General features: G+C 47.1%; 1 protein-coding gene across 7 annotated transcripts in view; it reads left to right on the forward strand.

The window, feature by feature from the left end:
• ARHGAP22 (Rho GTPase activating protein 22) overlaps positions 1-6758 on the forward strand; it is a 311784-nt gene extending 305026 nt beyond the window's left edge. For all 7 annotated transcript variants that reach the window (XM_014521979.2, XM_025207433.1, XM_025207471.1 and 4 more), the window contains one exon: positions 5734-6758. In XM_014521979.2, coding sequence (XP_014377465.1) covers positions 5734-5962 — 229 coding nt within the window. In that variant the 3' untranslated portion in view covers positions 5963-6758. The remainder of the gene's footprint in view (positions 1-5733) is intronic.
• The last annotated feature ends 2778 nt before the right edge of the window (positions 6759-9536 follow it).

Genomic DNA, 9536 nt, shown 5'->3' on the forward strand with positions numbered 1-9536 from the left:
CTCTGTCTCCATAGTGAGGCAAGTTTTCTCAAATTGATTGATGTCTTTTCATACATCATAGCACCAGCAGGGACAGTTCAGTGATTGAGTGCCCTAGGTATTGGTGTTAATATCATGTTTTTTTAAGTTGGTCTTCAAGGTGTCCTTGAATCTCTTCTTTTTGTCCACCTCTAGAGTGGTGGCCATCAGTGAGTTGGAAGTACAGGAACTGTTTTGGGAGTCGATTGTTGTTTTGGGAGTTGGTTGTTAAGCATCCTTTCAACATGTTCTTGGCTTTTATGCTGGCGGAGTCTGTTGGAGCCACAGTGCTGGTGTCTGTTCTGTCATTCCAAGTGATCGGAAGGAGAAGCAGGAGTCTGCAAATCTTCTTTGATGCTAGGCCAATTTGAGTCTGAACCTGTGTCTGAACTGGAGCGGGCATTGTCTGGCTATCATCTGACTTCTGGGCGATTGTGTGACCTGAGATGTCAGTTGATTCTGAGGCCTGGTGCTGTAGACCAGGCTGTAGCACTTAGCACAAGCTCTCTCTTTCTTTTGTATGGTGTCAGATTTCAACTTCCAAATCTATGAGCCGCTGTCTGGTTTTATCGCTCGATGTGTGGATTCCACCTGCCCTATCTGGACGTTTTAAAGATTTCAGTTTTTGATTACGTGCTGTAATGTTTGTTGGATACCACCTTCACACAGGGCGTTGTCCAAGATGTTCATCTTGTACAGTGTTGTTTTGAAGCATCTGTATCCAGATCTCAGTCTATTTAACTTGACCCACACTTCTCTCTCAAAGTCATGTCCAATGGGGGACTCGTTTGGTGTTGATATAAAATGCTGTAGAGGAATAGGTCTGACCTTTCCCAGTGGTCAGCCCACTCCATTGCTACCCATGAATGCATCCCTGCATACAAGGGCATGCACTTGCAGTGGCAAAAGTAGTAATAGCACAAATTTATGCCACCACTTTTTGCCACAGCGCACACTCCTGCACATGTGCTTTGGTGTGGGTCAAATTGCCCCACTTCTGGCAAACTGCCCTTTCCTTGCACCTCCCAGCCTGCCTGAGGACCCAGGGCACAACTAAATGAGTGGAGACATTCTTGCTGGTAGCCAGAACATCTCTCTGGAGGACCAAGCCTCCATGTTTGCCAGTGCATGCTCCTGTTGCGTGCACTGTACCACTTCTTTTCTCAATGGTTTTTTTTGCTACTGGGATTTCCTGGTAGCAAAATTTGCCCCTGCACTGAAAATTTGCAGCATGGGTCATGTTTTAACATTCTGGGCATGTGGTCTGGGGTGCCATAAAGAGGTTTATGGTGCCACAACCCGTACATGCTTGCACACCTGGATGCGGCCCATAAGTTTAGTTTAGCATCTCCAGTCTCTTCCAAGAGCTTATGGGCTTCATGTATACATTGTTTATGACTTTTAAGCCTCTTAAGCCTCCATCTGTTTGGATCTTCAGTTACCAATTGATGGAGCAGGTGATTTTTGTCATCTCTTGCCTCTAATGCCAGTAATGATGTTAAGGTCTGTCTTCTTATATCAGTTTGACTAATGCCCAAGAATACAGGAAGTTAATCTATGTGTGTGTAGGTTGTGCAGCCTGTTATAAATCTCAGCATACTGTTAAGTATAGTGTTGAGCTTTCTAGTGTGACAGCTTCAGGCCCGTATAGGAGCACAGTAATCTGTTGGGGCGTATACTATTGTGAGCGTGGTGGTTCTGAGCACTTTGAAGTTGGCACCCCATGTCATGCTGGCTAAACGTTTTAAGGCAGCTACCCATGCAGAGACTTTACTGATGACCTTCTGAATGTGATGTTTATAGGTGAGACAGCAATCTAATGCAAGTCCTAGGTAGTTTGGGATATGCTCACGGGGGAGGATGTGCTTGAGTAGTGATATTCAGCATGCTCCTGGCATGGTAATTGTCCAGGTGGAGAAGGGATTATACTGATTTATTGATGCTCAATTTTAAGTGTCAGTTGTGGAGATAATCAGCAATGAGTTCCATGTCAGTACGCAGTATAATTTCCAGTATTGTCATCTCTATTCCTTGGGCTCCTATGGCAACATTGTCAGTGTACATGTATCACTTAGCTGTTGTATGCGAGAAGTCTGAGGACTACACCTTGAAAAGAACTGGTGCTAGCACTGCCCTTTGGGAAACTCCAGTCTTCAGAGTTCATACTCTTCTTTTTTCTCTTTGGCTGGAAGTGAGCTGGAATGATCTGCTGAAGATCACGTTCATGATGAAAATTCATAGCTTGTGGTCAGGTATCATAGAGTGCAGTTTATATTTGAGGCCTTAGTACTATAGAGTTTCATAGGAAGCTGTAAGGTTTGTAAAGATCATGCCTGTTTTCTGTCTCATTTCAAATCCATTTTCTATGTCATATGTAAGTAATGTAACTTGGTCAGTGGTACACCACTTTTCCAAAAGTCAGCTTGTTCTTTTGGGTCATGGGAATCAATGATGTCCTCTGTTCTATTCAGGATTAGGCACGCTATGACTTTGTTCATAACACAGATTAGTGAGATGGGACAACGGTTCTTTGGATACCCTGGTGGTTTATTGGATTTCAGGATAGCAATGATGTCAACTTTTCTCCAGATTTTTGGAAGACTATTACTTTCTAGACATTTGTGCATGAATTTCTGAAGCCATCTTTGCCTTGTGATTCTGAGCTTGGTAACAAATTCTGGGAATATCTTATTTGTAGGGACAACTGTAAATCATGCTGGAAGTGTCCCCTGCAGTGCAGTGGCTTCTTTAATGTTTTTTTAATTTTGCTACTTGCTCTCCCTGTCCCTGATTTGTGGAAGGGCCCTGTCGGCCAGGCTGTTTGCCGCTGATTGCTAGGGAAGCAAAAACTTCAGTTTTAAATATGCTGCGGTTTTCACTTCCCCAGCGATCAGCAGCAAACGGGACTCCTGCACCAATCAGGGGTGGGGCGGGGGCCAACAGGCAAAATGAAAAACATTAAAGGAGCCACTGCAGGGGGCACTTACACTGCGATTTACAGAGATCCCTACTCATCTGCTCTAGCAGTCTTGCCAGTCTTAGGGCACATCCACAAATGCAGGCACATGCACTTGCAGCAGATCAAATAGAAGTGGCACAAATTTGAGCCAGGGATTTTTGCCTCAGTGCACGTGCCCAGACATGCATTTTGATGTGGGAAAAGTTGTGCCATTTGAGGCAAAATAACCCTGCCCAGCTCCTTCCGTATATGCAGCCAGGGGGAGGTAGAGCCCAGGACCAGCACCTGTGCTGGCCCCAGCAGTATAAAAACCTGCTCTGTGCTGGTCCCAGCAATATAAAAACTTGCCCTGGTGAACAGCTTAGGGCTACTTACCTTCAGGAGCTTCTGAGGCCCAGCCACTTGGTATTGGACATTACCCCTTGTGCCAGCTGGACTGCTGAAGGAGCCCTAACCTGGAGTGGCTCCTGCATCCTCTACCCACTGCAGCAGTCTGGCAATGGGGGCTGCTGCCTGGCTGTGACCTGCTGCCACCTGCAACAGCATCCGCCCCCTTGGGCCTGCAGCCACATGGCTGCGCCCCTGCCAGACCTGGATGGGGTGCCCCCGCTCTGCCATCTGGGCAGCTATCACCCAGAAGATGTGGTCCTTGTGGTAGCCCACTTTGAACTGTCAAAGCATATCCTCTTGGTCCCAAATGGACAAGAGGTCAGCCACCTTGTCTGTCCTTCAGTTGGGTCCCCCGTGCTGACTCCGGACAGGCTCCTCTGCACAGGTCTCGTGACTTGTCTCACCAGCAGAGATGTGTTGCTTGTTTAGGAATTGCAAATACTCTGATAAGAAACCCAAATTCTCTCATTAAAATACCCAAAATAGTGCTCTTCTGCTATTAAAACAAAACACCACTGTATGTAGAGATCAGTTGAGCAATGTTTTATTGTTATATTTACAAGTGTAAAGCAATTTGGAGGGGGGGGAGTTGGGGGAGTTTGTGGGTGGGTGTAGAGTTTGTGAGGGTGAGGTTTGGAGGGGTATGGGGCTTGTGCAGGGGTTTGGGGTTTGTGGCTGGGTATGTGGGTGAGGGGTTTGTGGGGGTAGCTTGAGGATGTGGGTATTGTGGGTGGATTGTGGGGGGACTGCTCAGGAGAGGTGGGTCCCCTACACCTCCACAGGGTGCAGCCCCCGCCGCACAGTACATGGACTGTCCCCTCATAGGGCCCACAGCCCCCCCCCCACAGGGCACACGTCTTCCCTGCACAGCACACATGCATCCCCACAGGGCCTTCAATCGCTCCCCGCAGGGCCCCAGCCCCCCTGCAGGGCCCACAGCTTGCCCCTGCAGCAGCAGTGGCTGTGGGGCGCTCAGGGCCCACTGGGGCCAGAGCCCCCAGTGGTGCGGCATGGCCCTGATTGCCTCAGAGCCGGCACCACCTGTGCCACTTGTCGCAAGACTGGTCTGGCATGGTGCAGCATGGGGCCATGCAGCTTTAGGTAGCACCAGGGCCACTGGTGCTGCTCAGCTCCTAGCTCCCCCAAAGCATGGGTATGGAGTGGGAGCTGAGTGGGAGTGGGAGCTGATTGGGGTGTATGCTGCATGGGCAGCAGCAGGGCCAAGGGGCAGAGAGCTCCCTTCCCCCTCAGCCCTGCTGCTGCCCATGCAGTACATGTCCCAGGCGGCTCCCACTCCTTACTCATGGCTGGGGGAGCAAATTACTCCCGGTCACTGTCTACACATGCACTACTGCACAGTAGGTAAACCACCATTAATCTAGTACCTATATTTGTTGGTACTAGCAAATGGTGTATTAGCTTAATTTACTGCGCAGTAAATCCTGTGCACATGTAGACACTGATGCTTTACTGCACATTAGATTAGTCTACCCAGTATTGTTGACCCATTTAATCCAATGAAGATTAAATTCAAGATGAAGTGGGTCAGCTTCTAAAGGTGGCTGGAGAGAGGTCTGGGCTAATATCTGACCTAACCTCTTTCTTACGTGAGGAGGATGCTTAACACACTGTGCTTGTACACAGAACAGGCAGCCCTTGCATGAGCAGGTCTTGCATGAGCAGCCTAGTCAAGACAAACAGGTGTGGCCTCTGGAAACTCTGGGGTGCATCTAGGTAAGCAGGGAAACTCCAACGTTCCCTGCTTTTGCAGACCTACCCAGGAAATCCCAAGGGCGCATCTTGGTGAGGAGTAGGATCCGGCACAGGAATTCAAGGGGCACGCAGTACCAGAAGCCCTAGAAAGCATCCCCTGTTGTCCCACAGCATCAATGGGCAGGACAGGGGGCAACACATTTCAATCAGTGAAACAGATAAGCTATACCAGGACATATCCCAGTACAGCTCATATGGTTCATTTGGTGGCATCTATTTTTAGCCTAGATCAGATGATTTGACAGGGGAAAGGAGAGGCATGAGGAAGGACAAGAGGATTTTTAAAAGTAATTTCAATTTAAACTAATTGTTGGATTGATCAGAGCACCTCAAAAGTCCTTCTGTGCCCCAAGAGTGAGTGCTATAGCCTGGAGAAGAGAAACTGCATTGTTCCTGTAAAACCAAAGGGCTGAATCCCCACTTAAACCTTAATCGTGGACCTGCAATTTGTGCCTCTTTAACCTATTACAAGGTTATTTTGAGAAAATCTTAGCAGTGATATGAAAAGCTGTAATTTTTATGACAGGTACTATAGCATTCTCTGGTCTAAAATGCCTTTTGTTTTTTCCCTTTCCCCCATCCCTGGCTTTAAGAATTGAAGAAAAAAGTGCAGACCTGAAAAAGCAAGTGACAAAATTGGAGGAAGAGTTGGACCAAGAGCAAAAGAAATACATGATGCTGGAGATCAAATTGAGGAATTCGGAGCGAGCACGTGAAGATGCTGAAAAGAGAAACCATCTCCTACAGAAGGAAATGGAAGATTTTTTTTCAACATTAGGGAATTTAACTGTTGGGAGCCAGGGAGCTAATGTCCCCAAATAGAGAAAGCTGACAGGCATGACAGAACATGAGAGTAAAAAAAATAAGATTGAAAGAAAGCAGTCCATCTGTGCACATTTTGATCCAGTTTACTCATGCATCATGAGTAATTCTGCAGCGATTTCATGGTCTCAGTGACTTTTATGCTGTGGTCTTTGGTTTACATATAATAGCATACTTGGACTGTCAGGGAAATTGACTGCTAAAGGCAATGCTCAAAAATGCAGATACCACATCACAGAGTGTCTGTGGAGGAGATGGAGCCTCTCTCCCCAAAGGTCAAAGGGACTTTCTGGTTTGCCATAGAAATGTCACTGGTTTTGGCTTTATTGCACCATCCCTTTGCTGATCCAGGGACAATAGATATGCACACAACATCAGAAAGTGAATGGCTCTTCAGCCAGCCAGAGCTGAGTGAGCACAGTTTTAGTTTGTCACAGTGTATAGCTCATGTGGTGAATTAGGTTGAACTTGATAGTTATGTTCTCCGTTCATCATGATATTTGTTTAAAAAAAAATATGCTTGGTTAAAAATCTTATCCCTGTACCCAGTATCATTTTACAAAGGTGTCTTGCAAAACTGGCCTAAAACCACTTAAAGGCATTTGAAAATCTGACACTTTACTAAGGTTGTCATCTGATTAGCAAAAGCCTATGACTCCAATATTATTTGCACCAAATGTGACTTACTGAAATTGTATGTGATTAATAAACACTTTGGCTGAGCAAACTGCATAGAGATGTAACTATGCAGGTCTTGCTGCAGGTGTCTTTACAGCCCATGATTTCTCTCATTTTTGAAGTAGGGAATCTCACAATTACTGGTGAAAACTGATAGAGCAACATGTGAATAAGAGTATCAATAAGGTAATGCAAAAATCTAGAACTTTTGGTTCAGAGATGACACCTTTAATTAAACCAACTCTCAGTTGATCTAATAAAAGGTAACATCTCTGAACCAAGAGCTCTAGATTTTTGGATTTCTTTTTGTCTCAGATCAACACGGCTACCAAATATATCAATGAGGTAAGGAATTTATCTAAAGTGTCTAAATAAAACCCATAGTAAAGATAAAGTATTAAAGCACCTCAAATAATTTAAACCTAAGGGTTTGTCAGTCCTTGTACATGAGGACCTTAGGTCTTACAATTAGAGAGAGGAGGAGAGAAAGAGAGAGGGAGGACATCCTACGAGAATGTGAAAATGAATACACCTCTACCTGAGCAGGGAGGTCAGAGTTCTTTCCTTGTGGCTACTCACTATGCAGGTGTACAGCTATTATTTTCCACTGTTCAGAAAGGGACAGAAGTCATTACCATCTAGCTTTTAGCTTCCATTCTTTAGTGAAAAGCACTCAGATCCCTCTAGTGACCCAAGAAAACATTCTGTATCCCATTACTAGCTCCACAGGGCTGGAAGTGTTTCAGGTGAGCAAAACCTGTTTAACAAATATTTCTTGACTGTGCCAGTGCAGGTAGGAAGGGAAGTTATGTATGTAGTCTACCTGTGTGTTTGGTCATTTCAAAATGAGTCACATTTTGAACAGTTCTCACACTAACACACACACCTCCCTCCCACCCAGGAGAATCGATAGTTTTATTCCCCATCAGCATAAAGGTGTGTGGGCGAGGCACCTGCCTGTTGCTTGGAGCAGCCTGCCACTTGCTGGACAAGAAAGGATTAGCACTGCCCATCTTTCTGCCATGACATTTGTTTCTCCTCCTATTGTTATGTCCATTCAAGCCACTGATGACAGGGAGGAAGATGGCCCACTATTTCATTAGCTCAGAGCAGTTCCCTTTCCAATTAAATTTTGAGCTACAGCATCAGGCAGTAGGTTTTGGCCACTTCCTCTACAATATCCACATTCAAAAACAAAGCTTTTAGTGTGCATGGAAAGCAAATGCAGCAGGTATAAATATTTTCATATACTAAGTGGACACCTTCAATTAAAAGTAAAGAGGAAGAAGAAAAGGAGGACACCTCCCCTGCATTTGCCTTGGTCAGGGGATCAGCAATGTGATATGGAGCTTTTCCTCAATGGTATATAATCCAGGTAAGCAGCAACTGAATTATCTAAAAACTTCCCTGGCTGCCATCACCACACTATCTGGGCACCCCTCAGCCTTTACCGTATTTCATCCCCTAACAGCACTCTGAAGCAGAAAAGCACTGTTAGCCCCACTGGCAAACATATTTGTATTACCTTAGCATTTGCATGTGCACACCCCCCACACACACCCCGTAAAGGTTGACCCACCCCCACACACACACACCATGAAGGTGGCCCCTACTCCAGTGATCTCATGACTCAAACTTAAAAGTGACAGCAAAGAGGGGTATATGAAGAGGCACAGAAATGCTAAGACGAGCTCCTCAGAAGATGTTTAGATGCTTGACTCCCTGGGAGTTCAACAGGACTTGGATACCTAAGAATCTCTGAGCATTGAGCCATATGTGACTTGCTCAAGTCTGTGCGGAAGAAAGAACAGAATCCTAGCTCCAGGAGAGGCTCAGTCCTTTGTCCTGTGTTACTGTGTAAAACTGGACCAGTGGTGGCCTGTGTTAAATGACTCTGTGTTTACACTTCCAAAAATCAAGTTGTGCTAACTTGAGGCAACTTAGGAAGCCATGGCCTTTCCCTTGCAGCCTACTGTGCTCAAGAGGCTTTGGTTTACCATTTAAATCAGGGGCAAGTAAACTATGGCCCATGGGCTGGATTTGGCCCACCAGGCCATTCTATTTGGCCCACAGGGCACCTAAAAAGTTTAGAAAATTAATATTTATCTGCTCCTGCCTGCCTGTCAAAAATGACAGGAACTAGGGGCAGTAGGACTGAGGGGAAACCAGCAGGACTCGGGAGCAAGGCCAGCCCTCCAATGGAAGCCTCTGCCTGCCCTGGATTTCATTGCTTCCCCTCACGCCTGCTCCAGCACCACGTGGCCCTGGGCTGCATCACTAGACCATGCTGGTACCCCACAGCCAGGAGCAGGAGAGGGGTGGGTGTACGTGTGCACAATGAGGGAGAGAGAAACAGAGAGCAATAAGGGAAGGAGAGAGAGTGTGTGTAATGAGAGGGGGGGGGGGGGGGGGGGGGGGGGGGGAGGACTTCTGCCTGCACGGACTTTCACTGCTTCCCTGTACGCCTGCTCCAGCACCACGTGGCCCCAGGCTGCATCGCTGAACTGCGGGAACACAGGGTCATGCCAGCACCCTGCAGGCAGGAGCGGGAAAGGGGTGTGTGTTTGTGTGCCCAATGAGGGAGGGGGAGAGAGTGACAGAAGGAGCAATGAGGGAAGTGCCAGGACGCTGAGGCCAGGCAGGGCAGCCATGGGGGCTTCTCCCATGACTCTCCTTGCCTGGGGAGAGGCAGGCAGAGCCAGAGGAGCTGCAGGAGAACCTGCAGCCATCTGGCTGTGACTGCCTCTCCCCGGCCAACCTGAATCTCTGAATCTCTCCAAATCTCGGACCTTTTAACAGGTATCCCAATTCAACTCTGTGCGGGCCCTCTCCCGATCCCGCCTGGGTCACCATGTGCGAGTTCTCTCCCGATCCCATCTGGGTCGCCATGTGTGAT

This window comes from Alligator sinensis, unplaced genomic scaffold (assembly GCF_000455745.1).
Source record: "Alligator sinensis unplaced genomic scaffold, ASM45574v1 scaffold264_1, whole genome shotgun sequence".
In the NCBI taxonomy this organism is placed as follows: Eukaryota; Metazoa; Chordata; order Crocodylia; family Alligatoridae; genus Alligator; species Alligator sinensis.